This window comes from Danio aesculapii, chromosome 17 (genome assembly GCF_903798145.1).
Source record: "Danio aesculapii chromosome 17, fDanAes4.1, whole genome shotgun sequence".
Taxonomy (NCBI): domain Eukaryota; kingdom Metazoa; phylum Chordata; class Actinopteri; order Cypriniformes; family Danionidae; genus Danio; species Danio aesculapii.
Window position 1 is genome coordinate 40,976,604 of NC_079451.1, and position 26,949 is coordinate 41,003,552.

At 36.9% G+C, this 26,949-nt stretch overlaps 1 protein-coding gene across 1 annotated transcript in view; it reads right to left on the reverse strand.

Annotated features, from left to right (window-relative positions):
- Positions 1–502: 502 nt before the first annotated feature.
- Positions 503–26,949, reverse strand: part of emilin1b (elastin microfibril interfacer 1b) — a 60,170-nt gene continuing 33,723 nt past the window's right edge. The window contains exons 2-8 of the mRNA XM_056476698.1: positions 11,838–11,960; positions 6,181–6,335; positions 3,424–5,574; positions 3,030–3,146; positions 2,806–2,823; positions 2,348–2,482; positions 503–2,268 (exon numbers count right to left, since the gene is read on the reverse strand). Coding sequence (XP_056332673.1) covers positions 1,940–2,268; positions 2,348–2,482; positions 2,806–2,823; positions 3,030–3,146; positions 3,424–5,574; positions 6,181–6,335; positions 11,838–11,960 — 3,028 coding nt within the window. The 3' untranslated portion in view covers positions 503–1,939. The remainder of the gene's footprint in view (positions 2,269–2,347; positions 2,483–2,805; positions 2,824–3,029; positions 3,147–3,423; positions 5,575–6,180; positions 6,336–11,837; positions 11,961–26,949) is intronic.

Below are 26,949 nucleotides of genomic sequence, written 5' to 3' on the forward strand. Positions count from 1 at the left end.
TAGACAAACAGAAGGCATTATTCACCATAAACTACATCCCAGTATGACTATGGATGGACACCCAGAGATGTTTTTCTTTCCATTAAATCACAAGCCAATCTCCAAACGACTTCTCTGGCTTGCGACATGGAAAATGAAATGCATTGTGCACTCCTCTCCTTAATCACACCATTTCTGTGCACATGCCTCTAAAAATAAGTTCTTAAAAACAGAAACAGTGGGTACTTTTCTATTTGAGAACGTGTTTTCAATCACATTTGGCTTTGACAAATGATCCAGCAACTTCTTTTTCCATGATGACTAGAAAAAAAAAAAAGAGTCACAGACAGTGGCAAAACCTGTGCTATCACTCACTGCCTGGAATTCTATTCAACACAATCACGGTTACTGTGTACCAGTGCGCTCTTCATTGTGTCTGAAACAATGAACAGTAGTCTGTTCTAGTAATCCAAAACACATGACAGAACCTTGTAAATCTAGGCTCAGCAGAGACTCAAATGTGTAAAATTAAATATCTTTATTTGAAACACACGTGTTGCCAACGTACACATTCAAGGTAACAGGTTAAACCATGAGAGGGAACTATAAAATCTTAGATCTGGTCTATTTTACATGAACACAGATGTTGATGTTGCTGCCGTAGCGTCCGTTTTATGAGCTGCAGAATTTCTTTATACCTAAAAATAAATGAAACATAGCACATAAAAGATAGCAGCCTTAATCTTCAACATTCTTATCCATATGAACTCTGGAAATTCATACTAATATGCAGATATTTTCTGTCAGCATGCTGTGAAATTGCACAAGCATGTTTCAAACAAGAAAAAGCAAAAGCCACGTAAGTTCAAAATTCTTTGGGATGTCTTACAGTAAACATTCGAGCTAGACCACACAGACAGAATCGGTTGACGAAGGACACCCTCTGAATCCTCAGCATTGTTATTCTTCAAAGGCACTTTGTTGAACCACATTAAGGACAGGCTCTGTTTGATAGTAATCTCCATTGAGCACTCAGGCTGTGAGCTGGAAATATGAAAATGCAATGGTCCTCCACTCCAGTAGAACTGAGGTTGTTGTCAGCGGCATCACAAATGCAGAACAATGCATGCTCAAAGATTTCTTGTTGGTTAGATGCTACTGAGGAAACGGTGTGCCTTAGAAATGGAGATTTCATTGCCATTTTCCAGTGGCACTTGGAAAGTTTGCACAGAAAGCAATGATATACCTCACTGATTGTCAGTTTGGAAAACATATTGAATGTTTCCTGAAGTCATCAACCACCAACCACAGTAAAAGCATCTTTGGCAAGAGCAGGATGTTATTCCTCAAAAACTTGGCACTTGTAATACAGAGAAATAGAAAAAATTGAAATGAAGGCACGTTTGCCTTGAGTCAACATAGAAAAAGAAGCACAGGATTTAAACATTCACAGCAAAAACATGAATTCCTTTCACCAAATCTCCCAAATTCCACACCCATCAGCCTAACCTATAACCCTGACTGTGAGTCAAGCTCTTTGGCAGAAGAGTATTTTACCGTGCAGTGGCATACATGGGAAGTCAAACAGACCTCATGGTCATCTTCGGTGCATGAGAGATTATTCATAACTCATGTCTGTGATTCCTATAACATGGAAATATCTCAATAAGAACATCGTCATCAACGGCAGCACAAACCTGCAGTAGTATTTGTTACAACACTTCTCCAAAATGCGGGTTAGGATAACATATCAAGGGCAACAGTTCCTCCATATAAAATTATATTCTCTGTTCAAGGAATTCTTTGGAGGTCTTACAAGATCCATAGATTTGGAAATTATACCACAGGAAAATCAACGAGCGGCGTGTGTATTGTCATCCTGGGTGGATAAACGTTATTTAGCGTGTCTCTTTCTAGCCCCGTCGTTTTGCTAGTCCACCGAGTCTGTTTGCTCTCAAGGCTATATCTGTACATCTTCATATAAAAGCATACCACTGAAGATGGTTAGAGGCTCCACTGAATGAGCCAGTTTGCCCATCACGAGGTCTATGCAGACTGTGTCGCCCATCTGAAGAGGCAGGATGATGTTGAAGACAGCCAAAGAACCTGGTGTTGGTTTGGCCTCTGCCATTGGTTTGTTTTCCAACCCTTCCGGTTGGTAACCGGCAGAATCTACACGAGCCACACCATAGTTAGACCTGGACAGCACAGCTTCAATCTTCTCATTTTTGTGTCCCGTCAGAATAGCGCTAAAGAAGTACTTTCCCTCTACTGGTGCAGTAAACATACCTGGATCAAGAGAAGACAAAAATGTATAATGCTTTTGTTTGTTATTTCCTTCCACATCATACAAAAGTGCGAAGATTACCTGTTCGTGCATTGTAAAAGTTTCCTTCATTTACAAAGGTCTTATCAAAAATAATTGTTCCAGCTGTAACCATTGGATTTGTGAGAGCTGCTGAGAACGAAAGACGTCTTATATTGGCATCTGCACCAGCCATACCTAAAATAAAGATTACAACAGTTAACTTTTTTTAAAGGATTAACTCTAAAATTATCCTTTTAACTCTCAGTCTAATATAGTCATGCTTTAAACAACCAGCAGCAGATCAGCTGCTGACCTTTGGCTCTTCTACTGACCCAGAACTGACAATAACAACTGAACACATGGTGCAACACTTAAGGCAGAAATATCACTGGCTCTCATACAAACTGATACTCTATATGTATGTCTCTGAATTATTGCATTCATTCCAGACATTAGCACACATGCAGAGTGTTTGAGAGTTGGCTGCTACAAGAATTAAAGGCAATTTGAATACACACCTCTCTCTCCTCTGAGACCTAGAATAGGAAAAATCAAAATTAGTCAGTGTAATATGTGGTACAGTTGGATTTGAGTCCTGTATCGAGTTCATCTATTACACAAAATGAGATCTTATGTAAACATCCAAGCTTCTGGTAGATAAGTTGTAATCTCTGGGTTAACAGTTCCACTATTGATTGATGCATGGATTTCTTGGCCAGGAATAATTAACAGGATTTCTCACCTGGAGGTCCTCTTGGACCCGGTAAGCCCTGAATACCAGGTGGTCCATCGTTACCTGGTGGCCCCTGAGGACCAGGGAACCCAATTTCTCCTTGGGGACCTGGTGGTCCAGGTAATCCTGTAATCAGAGATGAAGCAATTAAAAGAGTTGTTCTCTATCCATACCCATCAAAGTTGGAAAAACTGGATTTGGAGATTTGGAAGGACAGAAAAAGGAAACTAAAGAGTGCACTGTGAGAAATGCATTTTGGAATTAATTGGAATCCAATCTCAGTTTAATTTTAAATGGTACACAACAGTTACTGGTGGAGAAATTTTAGAATATTTTCTTGCATGCAAGTACTGTTTAAAGTGTTGCTCTTTAGACATTCTAATTTAAGCACTTATAATCAGACCTGTCAAATCATTCTCTGCTAAGTTCTGGAACTCCTTGAGGATGTGGATCATAGAGGAGTTGAGTCTTTTGATCTTGCCATGGATATCATCCAGATGTGTGTTCTGGAGGATCTCAATGAACCCACTGTGCGAGATCACTGTGTTGTTTAGCCCACTGACACAGTTCCATAGGCTAGACACGTGTTTGTTCAGGCCTTCTTTGATCTTCTGGAGATTGTCTGAGACAGAGTCAAGTCGACCACAAACCACTTCGAGTTTAGAGAGCCTCTTATCCAGTCCGTCGCCATTCCTCTTGCAGTCACCCATTTCAACCACAAAGTTGTTCCCAAAGCGCCGTACATCCTGATCGACACTGTCAAAGCGTACCCTGCTATCTTCTATGTGTTCGGTCATTTCCTGCTGGATCTTGTCAATTTCAGATATTATTTTGTCTTTAGTGTTTCCAAGGTCATTGATAACGCTGTCATGCTTCTGAACCACATGCTCCAGACCTTTTAGTGTGTCGTTGATGGAACTGAATGTTAAGATGACCTCAGACAGCTCTCCTTGAATTGACCTAAGGTCTCCGGTGTTACTGCTAATAACACTATGTCCATCCAGCGGTTTTTGAGGGTCATCCAGGTGATCCGTTTCTGATCCTGTTCCTGTAGGAGTATTCAGGTTGATCTTGCACTGACCACTGCATTTCTGTACCTCCTCTCTCAACTGATCCATCTCGTCCTGCAAACCAGAGCACACATCCACACAACCCTTCTGACCAGAGTCAAATGTACCCTTAATGTAGTTCATTTCCCTCTGCCACCTGTCCATGGCATGGTTTGTGATGTTCTTGAGTTTTTTCAGGTCATCCTCCACTGTGCTGCACACTTCACAGTTCTCCATCTCTGTGACAATCCTGTTGAAGTGTTCCCCATTGTCTCCAGTTAGAGCTTTGATCTTGCGAACATCATGACTGAGGTTGATGACCCTGTCCTCAAGAGAGTCACCGGACACAGAGAGATCCTTGAATCGTGTGTCAAACCTCTTGATCTCATCTTCATTTGCAACAACTCTCCACTCTAAAGACTTAACCGTTTCACCAATGCTAGGACTACCACTGCTTGGACTTGACCCAGAACTTGAGACTGAGCACCCAGAGCATTCACTTAACCTTTTGTCTATAAAAGACGTCGTATTCTCAAGCCGATATAAACGCTTATCAAGATCAAATACAGATTCTTTAACGTTTCCTATATCATGTTCTATGTCATTAATCCTCTCATCCTGGTCAAGAAGACGATTATTGAATTCATTGCGAATATTTCTGAATTCTTGCTGGAAGGAGTCCCGTATGTTAGTTTCCATATAAGCACAGTTTTCCTCTGCCCTCTGAACAGTGTTGTTGAGTCGTCTCTCCAGGTCTTTTAGACTGTCACTGAAAAAATCTTCTGGCATTAAAGGAAATTGTCCTTGTCCACCTAATCCTCCTCCAATACTTCCACCACCTCCAGTTCCTCCTGGTTGCCTATTCAGACGATCCTGAAGCTTGTCATATGCTTCTGATGTAGAGCTTATCTTTCTGTCCATGTCATTAAGTCGTGCTCTGAAGTCTGTCACAGTGTCACAGCAGCCTTGTGACCGGCTAAGATCTCGGCGTAAACCATCAAGAATCTGGCGGTGACGTTGGTCCATGGCACTAATCTGCTTTTCCAAAGCTGAGATCCTCTCCCGATCTTGTTGCTGTTGTCGTTTCAGGTCTTCCACTCCAGACTGACAGGCGGAACAAGAAAGTGTCACTCGACGTTCAAGCTCTCTGAGTATTTCCTCTTTCAAGGTGTTAAACTTGTTTCCCCCTACTCCACTCACATCTAGTTCATTGCCTCCACCTTTGCCATTCACAAGGTGGTTATTTATGCTGACTAGAGTCTTGTCATGAGCTTGAGTACGGTTGTCTAACTGATCCAGCTTGGTCTGAATGTTATGGATAGTCTCTTTCATTTCAGGCTGAGCTGCATCAGCTGGTGTTTTGCCACTATTAATACCAGGTTTGCGCATTTCCTCCTGGAATTTCTCATTCATGCCACGCAGTGTTGACTGCAGGTCATTTAGGTCTTTGGTCAACCTCTGGATTTTGTCCTCCAGTTGTCTCATCTTGTCATTGTCACCTCTCCCTAGGCAAAGATAAAAAAAATTATGATAAAACACACATTCGCAATTGCATATTTTGCATATTCCCATATTGCAAAGACATTCATGCAAAATTGTACTGCACAATTTTGAAAAAAAAGAAAGAAAACAATAACAGACTAAGTGACTGCTTCTGAATTATTTGATCAAGCTGCAAGACCACACAGTTATAGGTGATCAGTGTAAACGGTAGTGTTGTCAGACGTACCCCCTCTTTCTCCCCTGCTTTGCCCCATCACCTCCACTCCAATAAAATACCTTCTACTCAGAACTTTCCACACCCTATTAAGTTGCAATTGTTTTTTAAATTCTGAGGTCTTGAACCTAAAGACCCTTTATGAAATCCCAAATAGAGCCCAGACTTTTATCTAAAAAGCTTGTACATAATGAACAAGCAGCAATAACACAAATTCGGCCAGACATAGTTAGAAAGTAGTAGACACAGTCGTCAAAGACATCCAAAGATAATTAATGGTGGAATATAATATGCTCAGACATACTTATATAACTGACATATATTGGTTGCACATATGGAGATGTTGCTAAGATAATATATTCAAAGTTGACCATGAGAGAAAGCATTGACCTACCATTCCCAGGTCTGCTTGTTGAGATGTGAGTATCAGATCCTCCATTTGGTCCATTGTTACAGTCTTGTCCGCTATATCCATGGCAGCACTTCCACTCCATTTCTGTTACCATTTTGTAAGCAACCTTGTATCTGGGCCTCATGTAGGTCCTGTAACTGCAAGACACACAAATAATCTTTTGAATGAAAATCTTCTTGTGTATTTCCTAACATGAAGTGTTTAGTTTAAATTGTGAAATATGGAACAGAACAAGAAGCAAACAATACAAATCATAGCTTATAACAAACAACACAAACACAGCCACAACAATCTAAAACAACAAAAAACATCCAGGCCTTGTACACGTTTCCTTTGAATGCACCATTCTGTATATCACTTAATATATTCCACATTAAACAGAACTCTCACTTCAAATAAACTGATCCCTTCTGGGATGTTGTGTTGCAATACACTCTCTACTCATCAAATTACTTTCTGCCAGACTACCAGATCCACAAGTAAAGAGACATGCTTAAAAATGCAGCTTGTGTTGCTTATGTACCATGTGTGTTTTGAAAATTATTATCTTCACATTCATATATTTTCTGCTAGTTGCTGCACAGACATACACTCACAGACCACGTTATAAGGTACATCTGTCCAACTGCTCATTAATGTAAATTTCTTATCAGCCAATCACATTGCAGCAACTCAATGCATTTAGGCACGTAGACATGGTCAAGACGATCTGCTGCAGTTCAAACTGAGCATCAGAATGAGGAAGAAAGGTGATTTAGGTGACTTTGAACGTGGCATGGTTGTTGGTGCCAGATGGGCTGGTCTGAGTATTTTAGAAACTGCTGATCTACTGGGATTTTCACGCATGACAATCTTTAGGGTTTACAGATAATGGTCCGACAAAAAGAAAATATCCAGTGATTGGCAGTTCTGTGGGCACAAATGCCTTGTTAATGCCAGAGGTCAGAGGAGAATGGCCAGACTGGTTTGAGCTCATAGAAAGGCAACAGTAACTCAAATAACCACTTGTTACAACCAGAGTATGCAGAAGAGCATCTCTAAATGCACAACACATCGAAGCTTGAGGTGGATGGGCTACAGCAGCAGAAGACCACACCGAGTGCCACTCCTGTCAGCTAAGAACAGGAAAACTGAGGCTACAATTCACACAGGCTCACCAAAATTGGACAATAGAAGATTGGGAAAACGTTGCCTGGTCTGATGAGTCTTGATTACTGCTGCAACATTTGGATGGTAGGGTCAGAATTTGGCATCAATAACATGAAAGCATGGATCCATCCTGCCTTGTATCAACGGTTCAGGCTGTTGGTGGTGGTGTAATGGTGTGGGGAATATTTTCTCGGCACACTTTGGGTCCATTAGTACCAATTGAACATCATGTCAACACCACAGCCTACCTGAGTATTGTTGCTGACCATGTCTATCCCTTTATGACCAGTGTACCCATCTTCTAATGGCTATCCAGCAGGATAACATGCCATGTCAAAGCGTGAATAATCTCAGACTGGTTTCTTGAGCATGACAATGAGTTCACTGTACTCAATTGGCCTCCACAGTCAGCAGATCTAAATCCAATAGAGCACCTTTGGGCAGCATCTGCAGCAACTGCGTGATGCTATCATGTCAGTATGAACCAACATCTCTGAGGAATATTTCCAGTACCTTGTTGAATCTATGCCACGAAGGATTAAGGCAGTTCTAAAGGCAACAGGGGGGTCCAACCTGGTACTAGTAAGGTGTATCTAATAAAGTGGCCATTAAAAGTATGATGGCCAGCTGTAAAAACATCTTTTTCAGTAAAGAACTGGGTGTGCATTGTTATATATGGAAAGTAGTGCTCCTCCAATATGGGATCTTTTTGTATGTTTTGTCATCCAGAAGCTATAAATCTGCATGCTGAACTTTAATACTTATGGTTAGAGAAAACATCTCTAAGAGAGAGTTGTGGTGTAAGCCCATCTCATCAGCGCCATTTTATTTATGACGTAATTCTGACCAGTAGTCAGAGTCTCAAGTTCACTGTGTCATTCAAATAAACAAATATTCTGAGAAAAAACATTATGGTCAGCCTTGAACCCGTACATCAGCACCATAAAAAGGTGGAATAGGAAACAATTTCAGCATTTTGTATTTTTCCCAGGACTTTGGTTACAGTTCTTAAGCCACTAAATTTTTGTCTCCATGCTCTGCTTGCTCCATGACCCCCGTGAGAAAAAAAGGAGAAAAAGGGGTCACTCTACAAAGCGTGTGCAAAAATAAGTGGTGGTATTTTAGTAGGTTTTAAGCCTAATTCCTGTGGTGTGCTGGTTGTAGAGCTTGCAATTGCATGCCACCTCATTCCATACATAGTGGTCTCTGTGTGTGTGTGTGTTGAATCTAAAGAAGCTGGATTAAGCTTTTCCAGCTGGAGTTCAGTATGTTGCCAACAACTCAAAACCACCTCACAACTGCACAAACTTTCTAATCCTGGCGTCCTCAAACTACATTCTGTTTGCTTCTCCATTTGTTGACATTAGGTTTTTGTATGTAAACACATTGTTTTTAGTATTACTTACACTTTAATGACTAAAGTAAAGCTCTAGTAAAATGATTTCCAGTCATATTTGATGTGTTATATTGTAGTGATACTGTAGCTTTCAACATCTGTTTCCTAACTCATGTTAGTCAGTGTAGTACATAATGGTTCCACTTATTTAAAGTGCTCTAAATAAAGGCCAGATAAACAGACTTGCTTTTACCTCAAATGCTCTGGCTGATTTGAAGTAAGATACATGCATGCTTACATCAATAAAAAGATGCACACAGTAAAGTAAATGCAATAAAGTGGCATGTTAAAGTCATCATTATTATGTTTATATGTCCCCCATATTGTGTAGGTGCCACACGCAAAAGCAGACTCTATTTATTTTGCTATGTTAACATATTACATCAGACAAAATGTGCATGGGAACATAATAGCAAACTCTACACTAGTGGTTTAGTAATTACTAGCTAGTTTGTAACTACCTTAATGTGTTCTTAATTTTTTGTTCTATTTGTTCTTAATGCAGAATGTATCTAACTAGTAGCTCTTAAGCTCTCTGTAAAGTAATGTATATTCACATAAAATCATGTTCGGCTTATATGATCCAGTGACATATGGAAAGCAATCAGGGCCAGAAGCGTTTAAACAAAACATATGAAATTTATTTGTAAACAAACACGGTTTGACTGAGCTGACAGCCAGCAAAACTGCTGTATTTGAGACCATGCTTGCATACTGTATGTTATTGGATGTTATGTAGGGATATACATACTGTATAGAAACATTATGTTTATTCATGAAGGATCATAATGTTATACACTACCTGACAAAAGTCTTTTCGCCTATCCAAGTTTTAGGAACAACAAATAAAAACTTGACTGCTAAGTTGATCAGTTGGTATCAGAAGTGGCTTATATGAAAGGCAAAGGCCTCTAGATTACGCTTATTTTACCAAAAGACATGCTCAATATAGTTTAGTCTGGTGACTGGGCTGGCCAATCCTGGAGCACCTTGACCTTCTTTGCTTTCAGGAAGTGTGATGTGGAGGCTGAAGCATGAGAAGGAGCGCTGTATCCTGCTAGAGAATTTGCCCTCTCCAGTGGTTTGTAATGTAAAGTGCAGCACAAATGTCTTGATACCTCAGGCTGTTGATGTTGCCATCCACTCTGCAGATCTCTCACATGCCACCATGCTGAATTTAACCCCAAACCAGGATTTTTCCTTCACCAATCTTGACTGATTTCTATGAGAATCTTGTGTCCATGCGGGTTCCAGTAGGTCTTTTGCAGTATTTGTGATGATTGGGATGCAGTTCAACAAATGATTCATCTGAAAAATCTTCCTTCTGCCACTTTTCAAAATGATCAACCAGAAGTCACGTTATTATTTGTTGCTCTTACAACTGGGATCGATGACAAGACTTTTGTCAGGTAGTGTACAATATGAACCTATGCTAAGACATAATATTGTTTTATTAACCTACAAAGTTAAACTGTGCATGTCAACATGTTCAAAATTACAGCCTTACTAATGAAATTTTACTTTCAGTTTAAGAATTTTGGCATCGATTGCATTACATAATTTGAGAAACCTTCAAATTATTGTTAAAAATCAAGTAGATTTCAGTTTATTAAGTTTATACAGAGAAGAGCACCGTTTAGATTTTGTTTATGCTAATAACCCAAGTAATCTAAAAATGTTTATCGGTATATTTGTCAAAAGAATTGAGGTCTGTTAAGTAAGACAAGAATAAAACATTAATCCTGCTTGAAAGTAAAAAATTAGTTACAGTTACATGATAAATAAAATGTTATTATCTATGTATTATCATGTAGGATAAGTTGTAACTTACTGTACAGATTGTGCAATCGTTCAAAGGAGAATAGAAGAACCACAGAGACATTAACCCTATTTTCATGCACATTATTTTGAATGAATAATTTTAGCTGATCATTTTTTTAGTAGATTTTTTTTTTTAGTTGATTTTTTAGTAGAGGTCTGCATTCCCGTGGCTGTACCGCAGGAGCCACAGGACCCAACCAGATTTCTTGCAGCACGGGTATAAATTTCTGAATAAAATGCAGTAGCGGTCAGTAACTCTGGTGTAATTTGAAATGGAGCGGGCGGTCTAACAATATAGTGCTTCCGGCTGATAGAGAGCGAGTGCTCCCGCCGTGGTGCTGTGTGTCGCTTGTTATAGGCTGTCTGGACTCTGTAGTGTCCAGCTGGGTGCTTTTTGGGAGTCATATGTAATCGCTATACATTTTACAGTCTTCCATGCCTGATACAGGTATGTACCTGCTTATTTGTATAGAAATAATGCTGATATTATATATGAAACACAATCGGTAGTTGGCAAATATATTGAGTGGATATGTTTGTAAATCTAACTTTGAAAGAGTCAGTGCCTCACTAGCCACAAATCTTACCACACGTCACTATTTAAGGCAACACTCATGTCTTTAAAACAAAACTGACATTTAGCTTACAGTCCTTGCACAACCTACAGTTTTATCCGTTATCTCTCTCTCTTTTGGTAGTACCCAATTTAAACGTGAGATTTTGGAAATCAGATCTAAATTTAGCGGGAACAGTTGGGTAGAAAACAGGGCGGGGCGGGGCGGGCAGCGGGTTAACAAAGGCTGAATATACAGCGGGAGCGGTCAGGTACGGAATAAAACCTGGCGGGAGCGGGATTAAAAATCCAGTCCCACACAGATCTCTCGTTTCTAGGTGGTGGCCTCAGACAGCAAAAAAAAAACACGTTTACTGTAGGTTTTTGTCTTGTTGCTGACCCAAAATGTCATAAACCAATTTGGACCAACTATATATAATTTTGGACCTTCCTAGAAAGTTCCTACCATATTGCAAAACACAGCTAATACGGATTTTCCAGTGGTGTTTAGCCTTTTATGATGTAACTCAAAATGGAGCAAATTACTCATTGTTTGGAAAAAGACATCTGTTGGGATTGAAACTCTGACAGGCACACAAACAACACTTTCTATTTAGTAAATCTAAACCCAAATGTACCAGTAAATGTGAGTTACTAAGTAGACTAGGCCTTTTGGGGGGAAAATATTCCAATGGCGATAAAAGCACATACTGTACTTACACGACTACACGTGCACACTGAACTCCCCAGGAGCATGGCTGGTAATCAGGCTTCACGTAAGTCTCCACTCCATCTTCTACAACACAGCTCACAGTCTTGGTCACCACATATGCACACCAGTTTCTGTAGAGAAATGCACATTTAGTATCTGTTATTGTGAAGGCAAGGAATGAGCAGATGAGCTTGAATGTTGAATATTGACTATTTACAAAAAAAGAAGGCAAGAATCATCTAAAGGCAGGTGTACATTGTTGAGTTTTGCTGTTGTACGAGCTCGTATGCGTTTTTTCCCCCATTGGGAGAAATCACACTGAAATTGTTGAAGCTCGTATGTTGTATGGTGAGCAATTCCATACAAATGTCAACCAAAATAGTGAAACCCTTTTTTTTTTTTTTTGCGTAGGCTTGAATTTTACAATACAGCAAAAATACTCAAAAATGTATCTGTCAATGTTTTCAAACCATAATATTTGATTTACCAAAGTCCTACAAGTGCCAATTTCACATCACATAACGAAGCTTTTCCCTCATAAACGTCAAATAAAATAAAATCAGTCATTTTTGTTGCATAGTGAGGCAGCACTTATCCTGCTGATTAGTGTTACGATTTAATAAGTTGTCTAGGGAGAGAAAACGCAACGTTTAGAATATTATATTATTACTGAAGGAAATGCATGGAAAAAAACAAGGACACACAATCTTAACATTTAATTAATTTATTCCTCTATAAGGAAAAATGATAAAGCCAACAAGGGAGAGACATGTATGAGCTTTGTACAGTGCATTGAAAATAAATAGAAGCAATCCCAGAAATATAATGAATGTAAAAGTTACAGAGAGGAAAAATGAACTAGAGTAGCGCCAAAGCAAAGAACTAAACAAAACTATAAGACACATAAACTGGAACATAAGATCCCCTCTAAACTTACTAATGAAAAATAAAAATGTGAAAGGAAACCGGAATCTTCAGTGAATGCAACGCTAATAAAGTACACTCCCTAAAATAATAAACAAAATTACAAAAATCTTACAAAACACCACTTACCTAGTGTTTCTGAATAATTCAAATAACTACGGGCAAAATGTATGTCGCACGACTTGTTAACCTATTCCTTTTTCCCCAAAAAGCAATGATAAACTCTTAAACTATATTGAACTTACAGTTGTTTGGGTTAGTTCAGAGACCCGAAACAAATCATATTACAAAAACAGAAACGAGCGTACACAGCACAAACACACGCACAGCACTGAACAAACAAGGTGTGCATTAGGCGTGCAAGGCATTATTTCTTTTGGGTTGTGCCATTTTAATACACAGAAATTCTTCAAAGTATGTTGTATACTGTAAACTCCCATACTTATTTGGTCACATCCATAAGGCATGTTTATTTTCCTTACTTGAAAAATAAAAAATGTTTACATATTGATATTTTGCTGATCCCTTAAGCACCCTTGTGTTTTGAATATAATGTTAACATATGCTTTCTAAGTGAATTTATGTTTCAAGGTTTTACTGCAAATGTCACATCCAGAAAGCTTGAATTGCTCATATATAGTCTTGGCTTGTACCATGTGAGAGAAACTTGCAGGGCAAGCAGTTTATGAGCCCCCGATCATTTTTAAACATCTCAATAAAGTCTGAATGTCAGCTAGAATTTGTGAGGTGTGTGTGGTTGAACAAGCTGATCTGTAGATTTATCTGAAGTTGAGCAATCAGGAGGATAAACTCACTGACTACACCAAGCACTGTATGATGTGTCATGCATGACAGGGTCATCAGAAATCAGTGTTGGTGGTAATGCATTAAAAGTAACCTGAGTTTCTTAATAATATTATTTTTCTAAGTAACGAGTAAAATAATGCATTACTTTAAAAAAATCAAAACAAAAAATGACTTTTTATGAAAATGTAACATGAGTTACTTTTCATTTATTTAACTATCTTTAAAAAAATAAATTGCTAAATTAGAATGAAAGTAGTCACAATGAATCAAGCAGTCAATGAGAAAATGGGTTCATTATTTTGAACACATTGTAGAAAAGTAAAAGGGGATTATAATGTCAATGGGACTAATTTTACTTAAGACAAATAGCACAATAGTAGCAAACACATTGCTTTCAACTCAATGATCTGTATATACAAAATGTATAGCTCTTGAGTGAGGAAGTTCTCAGATAACACTATCCTAAAATATTATTTTAGGATGTGTTTTTTTTTAAAGGTAAATGAAGGTGTAGGTTATACAGAGCATTGTTAATTGCAGAGCTCCTCAATTTAAGAAATAAAACAAGTTCTGAAAGAGATCAAGCTTCAGCCAGTAATAAAAAGCAAAAGTAACGTAACGCATTTCTTACTATAAAAAGTAACTAAGTAACACAATTAGCTACTTTTTTGGGGAGTAACTCGATATTGTAATGCATGACTTTAAAAAGTACCTTTCCCCAACACTGTCAGAAATGATAGCTTACCACGGTCTAGGCTTTATAATTCACAATAAAAAATTTTCAATTCAATTTCCATCATTATTTCCATGGTGCTTTTACTATGTAGACTGTGTAATAGTACACATGGGGTGACCAGGCGTACTGGTTTCCCGGTGGTAAGAAATAACATGTATTTGTAGCAAACATTCACTGCTTGTATCATTACTATGAAAGACAGAGAGTGGCTCTGAAAGCAATGTCTTCCTCTGTTCATGTTTTTGCCACAGAATTTCATGCAATTTCTTCGGGATACAACCTGGATCAAACAATTGTGTTGTATATTATGTCTAAACAACTTTCAGATAAACTCATTTGTGATGTGTGTGTGTGTGTGGGTATACGATTTTCCGACAGTCAAAATTCGCAATGTGTACGTCAACGCTTAACAGTTTTACCCATGCAAAGAAATAACAGGAATCAACTGAGGGCTTAAAGACATGGCTAAACAAGAAACATTTATTCATTCATTTTTCTTCAGCTTAGTCCCTGATTCATCAGGAGCCGCCACAGTGGAATGAACCACCTAAACAAGGAACAGGTGAACATAATCAATTAACCAATGAGTAACCAAAAACCAACATCCAAATCAGTTAACATACAGAGCATCACGTTACTGTAGCATACTTGTAGCAGGAATGAGAAATCAGTTGCTAATAACTGAATGTTGCAATCCAATATGGATATTGGATGTATATATGGAGATCCAATTTGCCTTATCAATTAAAGGTCCATTTAAAGGTTGAGTTAAATCATGGCCCATCTTTAAAATACAAAATGGTTTCACTAACAAATTAGTCTATGCACTTGAATAAACTTATTTGGGATTGATTACTTAAATATTATGATGTTGTCTTCATTTAAACATGTATCATTAGCTACATATATTCTGAATCACAGTGTAAAAATGATCACTGGGTCACATACTGTCATTTTTTAATTCATTTTTCAATTTAAATGGCACTTTTTAACTAAACAGTTGGGTTTGTCCATACTTGACCCAATGTTGGGTTTTGATTACCTATTATTTTTTGAGCTTACAGTGATCAAAATTAATCTGTAGGATATTGAGCCATTCCGAAGTGGCTGAAACTCTCAGACAACAGGTCAGAAAGAGACTTTTCTAACAATAGCAAGAGATGTTGGTCATTCCATATGTGTGCTTTATAGACTATCGTAGGGATGCTCAAAATAATCGATTAACCGTTAACCAAAAGGGTGCGTTTTAACCGATGGTATCAGTTAAAAGATTTTAAAAATATTATTTTATATATTTTAAAGTTTGGCTGCATAAGGGGCCGATCACAGCGAATGCGCTTATTGCGTTGAGAGGCGCATCTTTTTAATGGTTTACTAACGGCTGCGAGTGCTTTACGCGCTGTTTTTTGCACCCTGCGCGCCTCGCGTTTTTGCTGTGCTCGCAGTTGAAATAAAAGTCAACCCTGAGCGGAAAAAGCGTGCTACATCAGTTGCGTCTTTTTCATTCTTCAATCAAATGAAAGCAGAGGCAGGGGTGACAGCTGTGTTTGTGTAGTCAAGACGACTACGGAGACTTTTGAAGATAGAGGAGAGACTAGTGGTCGCTGTCTCAAGTTCTCCAGAGCTATATTACTTTACAAATCTTGAATATCACAATATTATTAAATATTACAATTATATCAACATTGACAGCGACACTCGCGCACAATACACAGCTCGTTAAGGCTTTTCCTAGTGACATAAAAAGCACCACGCTTCATTTTTCTTGTCAACAAAAAAGACAGTGTGGTGCGCCTCGCGTTTTTGGAACGTAATCTACGAATCAAACAAATCCAAAGATTTTCTTGATTTCTGCATAATTATGCAAAATCATATGTAAAAAACTAAATTGTTATAAGCTATAGTAGCCTATAATTTACAAAAAGTCAACATATGTGCCTTGTCATTGACTTTTATCACACGCAGTGCGCGCACATGAACCGCGAGTCAGAGAGGAAATAAAAACACACACAAGCATCAGGTAAAATCAGATGCTCAACACATAATCTGTAATGACTTATATTACAGATGTTGACAAAGGCTTGTAATTTAAGAATTAGAGAGGATAATTAATTAAATGCATAGGCCTATTTTCTGTGGAGCGATTGATTTAATAAAGCCCCGGTCAGATTACACGATTTTTATTGTCGGTTACGAAAGTCACTATGTCAGATCATGAGATTTTTTTCAGATCATGCAGTTTTTAAAAAGGATTCAGTCTGTGTTTTTGTTATATAATCTAAATTTTTAACTTATCAAGGGCAGGCCTGTTTATTTTATTCTATTTATTTAGTTTATTCTTTATTTCTGTGCTGTTGGGAAACACTGCAGGTGCGTGTAGATGCTCTGTTGTTAAAATGATCGCAGGTTAAAATAAATCAGTATTTTAAAATACAATATTTAATGTGTCAGACACAAAATAGACATGTCAATTATTTTTTAAATTAATAATAATTTAATATCAATCTGACCAGTTAACTGTTAATATTTGGTTAACGAGCGTCAGTTGTTGGTTGACAAAATTAACCAAAATGAGCGTCTCTAGACTATAGCATCTTTACAATAGCTATGTGTTTATCCAAAAATGTGAATGCACTTTATGCACAAAACTGAATGATCGCATAAAAGATGTGCGAATAAAGCAGCACTTCAATCCAACGAGTCAAAGCAAACAAAATTGTCACTTCCTGATATCATAATATCAACGGTCTTATCAACGGAATTTACTGCGCATAAGAGAAGCTGCGTGAATCTTTTCTTTATTTAATAAATGACTTGTACCTCAGAAGACAATCCTGACACGCAGTAAATGCGTGGTGGTGTTTGAAGGCGTGAGACGCGGAGCACAGACGCTCTTGATTCTGGAGGTCATTAATAATATAATAACACTAATACTGAGACGGTTAAGGCATTTTAGAATGTCCAAAACAACATTTCAGATGTTTTACAGTGTGCTCAGCCTGCTGGTTTGTCCATTCACACACATTTTTATCATCACATGATCTCTTATAACAAAATCACATGACCTTTTTTAATGCACATACAGGAATATGGTCGGTAAGAGTGTTTTCATCGTAGTTTATGCACATTTTTTCTTATCGAATAAAAAGTTTATCCTACTCAGTTATGCGCATGTTTTTATGCACATTTTCAAAATGTATGCACGTTTGGCGTTTCCATCAACCGATTTAATGTGGAAATAAAATAGGTGGATGAAAATGTAGCTATTGTCACAAACTCATTGAAATCCTCCAAAAAAGGCTGGTCATATACATAAGTGCACTAGAAGACAGGAAAATGTAGAGGATCTCAATGTGCAATGTGTTCAACAACACAGCTGGAATCGCTTGACAGTTCACCTCTGAAAGAGGTAAGAATCTGTATCTCTGCATGGTGTCCCAACATTTAAAATGTAAAAACGAAATAACACCACTGAGACATCAATGTACAGCTTTAAAACCATAATTTAATGCAGCTCTCCAAAGATAGTTACAAATTTAGAGCATCTTCCCCTTATGTGTACTTAAACTAGCATCTGTGTTAGATTTACAGTGATTCCATCTCAGGCTGAACAGTCCTTCGGTCCTCTGACCTTAAAAACTAGCAAAGATCTGCAAATAAATAGTCTCTTGATTCCCTTATCAGGCTGTTTCCCTCACACCAACATCAACAAGCTCTGAAAACAAGTTGTTACAATCTCTGCGCTTCACACTCTGAAAACTCAAACATCTGTTGGGCTTCACGCTGAGAGAGCGAGATCAGGCTGGTCGCATCACTTATCTCATCTTTAGTTTCGCCCCTGTTTTGTTTTAGTCTACTAGTAAGGGCAACAAACACTGCTCTGCTGTGTGTAACACAGATGCGGTGAGTCTTGTGTGCTTGTTCACTAAGCCCTCATGAATTAAGCTTAAATTACACCTCAGACTGTTGCCATAAAGACTAGAAGCAGCGCACACTAGAATGATCTAGTGCTAAGAATAAACTCACTTGACTTTTTTTTTTTTTCAAAGAGGCCTAATTGTGTAATTTCCAACGCATCTGAATCATGATAAACAAGAAAACCACATATTAAAGGTGCTGTATGTACGTTTTTGACTCCTCTAAAGCATAAAAATACCATCATATGTTTGCAGATATTTAAGAAACATGCCTCGTGAACATTCTTGTTTATCTGAAAAACAATGCTGAGTAAGATATTCTGCTTTAAAAATGGGCGTTACGTGCTGGAACGTCTGACTTTGTTTTGGTTCTTTTAACACACCACTGTCACTTTCGCCAATTATATTTCAACACCCGGGTTGCCTTTGTGGAAAACCACATATTTCATTCATTCATTCAGAAAGTCTCTGAAAGTGTGCGTCCGTGCAACATCCAGTGGATTAATTAGCAAATAATTTAAATATTATGAACGTAACCATTTGGTGAGCAGGTTACATTGTAACCCCGTGTCCTAACATGCTACGTGATGAGATTTGCACTAAACGCAGAGTGACAGAAATTGAAATACAGCCATTCAGAAGAACAAAATAGTGCACTTACTGCACTCCAACGAAATGGTAAGGTTTATAAAACCTAATTAATACATATGAAACCTCTTTAACATTATTAAATGTTCATGCTGAATCACTGATATGTGTTGGTTTACACTGAATCACAGTTCTAAAGTTTAATTTCAACCTGCTTATTTTATTTTCAAGATCTGAGGTGAACTATCTGCTGCTGCTTTCAGTAGTATGGCAATAAATGTCATGTAAAATAGCATTTAAACTCACATTATTAGCATTTAACACTGAATAAACCACACGAGGTTTAGCTTTCAGGCTCGATTGCCTGAAAGCTACACACTTCTGTTGATGTCGTCAATCTGGCAGTCAATCTATCTATCTATCTATCTATCTATCTATCTATCTGTCTGTCTGTCTGTCTGTCTGTCTGTCTTTTTTTAATAATACAATAATAAAATTGCATACATTTTTATAAAATGTAAAAAAAAAAAAAAAACACGTTATTTTATATGAATGTGACTACATTTCTATATTCATAATTTATAATATATGATTAATATATAGTAAATTGTAATAAACAATAGTTTATATTCATATATTCACAATAATTAAACATGAAAATATTTTAAATGAAAGTAAACTTAAAACTAATTCAATGTTATTATATTAACTCAAAAAATATTATTTCAATACAACAACACTAGCAATACATTAAAATAATTCAGCATCAAACACATAAATATCAATCACCTTATTAATTTTCTGTGATAAATATTCAAATATGCTCTACTCCTTACATTGCATCTTAGTAAGTGATGTCACAAATCCAAAAACAAACTAAAAATGTACTATAAGTAATGTATTGCTATATTTTGGAAAAAATAAAAGGATTATAATAACAGTAAAAAAAAAAAAAAAAAGTGTCACTATATTTGGGCAGCCCACCCAAGTAAAGTCTATGTGTGGGAAGCACTGTATATACAGTGGTCCCTCATTTATCGCAGGAGTTACGTTTTTAAAATAACCCACGATAGGTGAAATTTGCGAAGTAGTCAGCTATAAGTTTTAAAATTATTATAGATTTTTTAAGGCTGTAAAACCCCTCACTACACACTTTATACGCTTTATAACATTTTCACGCTTTTCCCTCTTGTTTAAACACTTACAAAGTTCAAACTTTCATAGAAAAATAAGTCCAGCATTATAGAATGTAACCAAAGATCAAAACCGGTTTTAAAAGGTTCATAAAGCTTTTTAGCTTTTGTGTGGATAATGTTGACATCCAGTGTAATGTTCTTTTTCCTGCAGTCACTGATCAACAAAGCGAAAGCAGACTCCATCCTTAAGGGGGTCCCACACCAGTTGCGCCACGCACATGACAGTTAAAATAACACACACCGGACATGCATATACGCATGTTATTTAAAATAAAATCATGCAGATGGCGCTCTTTGGCGCGGCAGAAATATGAACAGTGTCCTGAGTCATAGCTGGGCACCGCAGACAGCCACCGACTTGCGGCGCCGGTGTGCGTACCCTGATAGAAACCTATGTTTCCATAGCACTGCGTGGTGACGATGCGCACACGCATGGTGTGCGACCCCCTTTACGATGGTCTTGCTGCAGAAAGTTACAACCCTTTTTGCATACTTGTTAAAACTCACACTGTTAGCGATTGAAGATTTATGTTAATTTGGCAAGCTGAACGCATTCTGTATATATATGAACTACACTGTTCCAATATACTATGACCTTTTATGTGAAGCTGCTTTGACACAATCTACATTGTAAAAGCGCCATACAAATAAAGGTGAATTGAATATATATATATATATATATATATATATATATATATATATATATATATATATATATATATATATATATATATATATATATATATATATATATATATTTTTTTTTTTTTATATTTATATATATGTATTTATATATATATATATATATATATATATATATATATATATATGTATTTATATATATATATATATATGTATTTATATATATATATATATATATATATATATATATATATATATATATATATGTGTATTTATATATATATATATATATATATATATATATATGTATATATATATATATATATATATATATATATATGTATATATATATATATATATGTATATATATATATATATATATATGTATATATATATATATGTATATATATATATATATATATGTATATATATATATATATATATATATATATATATATATGTATATATATATATATATATATATATATATATATATATATATATATATATATATATATATATATATATATATATATATATATATATATATATATATATATATATATATATATATATATATATAATAGTTTAGGTTTTTTTTGTACTGCTTGATATTTTTTTTGCAGTTATTATTTTGTTGTTTGCTAAATTTCCTCTTAGCCATTTGCATTTTTATATTTTTTTGCTCAGTACTTCCTTTTTTTGTTGTTTTATGCTGCAATTATATATATACAAAATAATTGTATTGACTCCATAATTATGTAATAAACGGGAAGTTACCCAACAACTGGCTTGTCATGGAAAAAGCACTCAATTTTCCCAAGGCATCTTCCATGTGGAGGCTCTTGACCAACACCACCTGACTCCTGCTTTGATTGCACATGGTTCATCAGTGACCTATGGTGGATTTCCTGCCTCCACAGCTGCTCGGGACGCTCGCACACACTGCCAACACAATTTCATGATTTGGCCTTCGATATTAAACACAGATGTCTCCATTAGAGTACTGACATCATCATATAATCTGTGCTGGCCAAACGAAAGGATGTTTATAATGAATTACGAAATTAAATGCAGTGCTTTGACCACCAAGTACAAATTAGAACGTATAAAAGAGCATAGTCCATTTCTGCTCTTAAACATTGACAAAATTAGCTTTCATTAGATACATACACAAGGAAAACAGACCAGGAATATTGATGACTCATGTTGAACTACACAGATTTTTGTCCAATCAAATGTTGCAGAATGAGAAAGCCCCTCCCCCCAATAGCAGCTGCAAATTAAGGCTGATTTATACTTCTGCGTTGAAGGCGCCTGCCTTGCACATAGCTGTGCATTTCAAGAGTTCCCACTTAGATATGCTTAGCATTAATAGCAGGTTTGTCATGTTGTCCTGGGAGAGAACCCTGAGCTCGGAGATACATGAGCCCAAGGCTCTAGTCAATAAGCATATAAGGGGATCCGAGATCAGGTAGGTCTCGATAGCTCCCCCTTAGAAAAGAGAGGAAAAGGAGGAGATGGGGTGGAAGGGAGGATTTTTCCAAAACAAAGATAGAGCAGTAGGGAGAAAACGAACCATTTATAGTAAGCTTGGATCACTCTGATTGGATTATTACTGATTACAGATGAGCAGCCAGTTGTGCTCAATCATATCACGTGCTCCTCTCGAAATTAGTTTATGAAACTTCACTTATACTTTTGCAAGCTGTTTCTGTTGCTCTGCAATAACACTTCCGAAACGCTAGATGGCAGTAGGTTTTTATGTTCCTCTGTGTCGAGTTTCTACATAGGGTTTTGTTTTTTTGAACGCTTCCTTAAATGTACAAGTAGCTAAAACTCGCTTATTCAGAGGCGGGAACCGGCGGACGTGCAACAACTTTAATCATAAGGTAAACACAAAACAAAAGTTTCCATCTAGAGCTTCTTCACAGGACTCGACACTTCATCAGGCTCACGGCTCTCAGCAACACCCACGCTCGTCACCACTACCAAACCGACCAATCACAGAGCTTGTTGCAACGTGTAGTTACATTTTTTGAGAGGTGAGCGTACAGCGAGGGCTATGAAACCGCACGAGACTGCGCCCGACATACGTGTGCGCTTGTCACAGTATAAATCAGCCTTTATTTGCTGTTGCGGCATCCCACACTCAAAAAAATGACTTTTGCTTCTTCATCAAACTACTTATTTAAAATTAGTCGAAACAACACGATTCTTAAGGGGGTTTTGGGACAACTTAATTGTTTTAATTGTAACTAAATCGATTTGTATTGTGACAACCTAAAGTAATTGTGTAGATTTTTACAGTGCAATTCACCTACACTGAAAAAAAAGATGAATTCATTCATTCATTCATTTTCTTGTCAGCTTAGTCCCTTTATTAATCCAGGGTCGCCACAGCCCTTCCAGCCGCAACCCATCTCTGGGAAACATCCAAACACACTCATTTACTATGGACAATTTAGCCTACCCAATTCACCTGTACAACATGTCTTTGGACTGTGGGGGAAATCGGAGCACCCAGAGGAAACCCACGCAAATGCAGGGAGAACATGCAAACTCCACACAGAAATGCCAACTGACCCAGCCGAGGCTTGAACCAGTGACCTTCTTGCTGTGAGGCGACAGCACTTCCTACTGCGCCACTGCGTCGCCCAAAGATGAATTGGATTTACTAACTTTTTTAAGGTAAGGGGTTGGAAACAATTTATTTGGGCTGCATTTAAACAAATTAAATTTAGTAACGTTCAATTTAATTTGTTTGTTCAAATTCAGCCCATATAAATTGTTACCAACCAGTTACCTTAAAAAAAAAAAATCAGCGTATACAGGTACTACCCCCTAAAGGTACCTACTTGTTTTGTGAAAAAAAGTACATACTTTTGAGTGTGTAACAAGAGCATGCAAGCATTGGGATATACTACATCCTACCACATTGGAGATGCTAGCATCATGTAAATTGGTAACACTTTACAATAACAGTACATGAATAATGATGTGTTGATATGTAAATTAACTATTACTTTTATGAACTAATGATGAATTAACGCATGCGCTAATCCTAAACTAACTTTAACTACAACCATGAGTAACTTGAGTTCATGTATGAACAATGGCTACCTTAATTACTTGTTAGTACATGATTGTTCGTTAATTAATGTATGAATTACTACATTAGTTTATGCTTAATTTAACCATCATGAACTCATGAGCTGCTAATGTGTAATCATACAGTCTCATGGCTTTACTTGGAGGTCATTATTAACCCATTCTTAACTACTCATGATCTCCTTATGTATGTCCATCTAGTGCATTTACACTGAATAACAATAGAAAAGTGTTCTGTCAGCACCAACAGTTTAAACACAGGAGTTCATGAGTAGTTAAGGATGAGTTCATGATGATGTGCCCCTCCAAGTAAAGTCATGACATAATTATATATTAACAGCTCATAAGTTCATGTATGAATAATGGCCACCTTAATTACTTATTAGTACATGATTGTTTGTTAATTAATGTATTATTTCATGCTTAATTTAACCATCATGAACTCCTGATATGTTAATGTATAATTATACTTATATGACTTTACTTGAAGGGGCACATCATCATTAAACCATTCTTAATTACTCATGAACTCCTTATGCACGTTCGTCTAGAGTGTTTATACTGAATAACAATAAAAATGTGTTCTGTCAACATCAACAGTTTTAACACAGGAGTTCATGAGTGGTTAAGGGTGAGTTTATGATAATGTGCCCCTCCAAGTAAAGTCATGACAATTATACATTAACAGTTCATGTTAGTTACATTTAGCTTAAACTTAAATGTTCTTAAATCTTAAATCACTGGGAAACACCCACACACTCAATTTAGCTTACCCAATTCACCTGTAGTGCATGTCTTTGGACTTCTGGGGGAAACCGGAGGAAACCCACACGAACACGGGGAGAACATACAAACTCCACACAGAAATGCCAACTGACCCAACCGGGGCTCGAACCAGCGTCCTTCTTGCTGTGAGGCGATTGTGCTACCCACTGCGCCCCTGTGTAGCCCCATACTCACTCATGGAATTCTTTAATTTTCCAAAACAATTTAGGACTGATAGTTTGCAAATTGGGATGCAGCAAACCTCTTCAATATGTCCCAGCCAAACATACTGTTTCAAGAGATAATACATTGAAAGTGTTGCCAAATTATTGTCACTATCTTTTATATCTCCAGTACAACTTCCGCAATTAAATCCAGTGAAATTCATTAACATTCTTTATTATAAAACCACAAGGCTTCAGTGACTTGTATCTCATTTTTTAAAATCCATTACTCAATATTTATTTGTTTTACTAGAGGAGAACTGGTCCCCTGACTGAGAATGGTTTCTCCCAAGACTAACAATACAGCATGTAATGCTAGCAGTTTAAGCAAGCTTTCTAGGTTTAAAGATTTAGCAAAGTTATCAGGCTGTTTCATTCCACTAGTATTTGTTTTTCAGCTGTTGATTGGAGCGAACCAGACCGCAGTGTTTCCATGCTGCTACGGCCAGCCATGAATGATCCACATTCTTAGCACATTTGTCATGCAGAATTTTCAATTTGGGCTCGCTTTCATCGAACACTCATGCAGCTCATGGCTTTTCAGAGACTCTCAACATGTTTTAGCTCCAAAAAGAATGGAAAATATGAGAGAAGACAGCAAAAGCAGACAAAATAAAGCGCATCTGGCAGCTTAACACATATCCCGGTGTTTGTAGCCTGCCTTTGAACTAATGAGAGCCGATTCCAATACACAAAAAGTGAAATGAATGCCTGTCACGAGGATGTTTTTGCATTTTTCCATGACATCATTTCTATTTTACGAAAATAAAAGATTTGTATGGTCATAATTGAGCGTTCAGTAAGATTGAAATGAAGTCATGGCTTAAAAAAAACTGCCTGCATAATTGCCTGGGATTAAAAATGTGACAAAATAAATGAAACAGAAGCACATTTCAGAGTAAGAAGGTAATGTTACACTGATGTTATGATTATGTCACCTAGTTGGATCCAAAAGCTCACTGCAGCACAGTGAAAGACTCAAAAGTGTTGAAATTTAATATTGTACAGAAGACAAAGATAAATAATGTTTAGCACTGTTTATAACTCCCTCAAATGCCTCATATTATGAGTTATATTTTGGGAACATACACGTCACGATAGTCTGCATTTAGATAAATACTCCATGGTAAAGTTGTGGTTGTAGTGTGTTTTCTTTATGTCCAAAAACACTAGCAATGTTTCCATACAGAAATGCGAATTAAATTTACATGCAAAACTGGAATATTGCATAAAAGATGTGCGAATAAAGCAGCATTTCCACCCAATGAGTTAAAGAGAACAATAATTGTCACTTCCCGATTAACTGGCGTCAAATATCTAAAAAAAAAAAAGTAGGAGAAGCTGCGTAATTTTTTTTTTTATTTAATAAATGACTTGCGCCTTAGAAGACAATGCCAACTTACAATCAACGCATGGCGGCGCACATGGAGCGCAGAGACTCTTGACAGTTCTGGAGGTAATTAATAATATAATAACACTAAGGTGTTTTAGAATGACCAAAACAACATTTCAGATATTTTACAGTGTGCTCAGCCTGCTGGTTTGTCTATTCACCCACATTTTTATCATCGCATGATCTTATAACTAAATCACATGACCTTTTTTAACGCATCTACAGAATTATGGTCGTTAAGAGTGTTTTCATCGTAGTTTATGCGCATCTTTTATTATCGAGTAAAAATTTTCTCATTTAAGTCCATATGTTTATGCACATTTTTAAAATGTATGTGCATATTTGTGTATGTTCAAAATGGCGACCAAAATCTGTACTGTTCATGGGTTTGATTCCCATGACATAGATTTATTGCAGCTCCCACACTGTAAAACCCAAAAAGTTAAGGGAACTCAAACCATTTGAGGAAACCCATTGCAACAAACCATTTAAGTTAAAAAATTAATACTTATGAGTGCTGTGAACTTACTCCATTTGAGTAAATAAAGAAATTTGAGCACAGTAAAACCCAATAAATGAAAAGAACTCAAACCAACTGAGTACTGTAAAACCCAATAAGTTAAGTCAACTCAAACCGTTTAAGGAAACCGATTTCTACAAACCATGAGTTAAAAAAACGAATCTATATGAGTACTGTGAACTGTGAACTGAGGCATTTAATTAACTCATTACCTTCAACACTGAGTTCAGAACTCTTTTCAAATGAGTAGGATTAACTTTCAGTCAATTTTGAGTTTACTACACTCATTTTATTTAA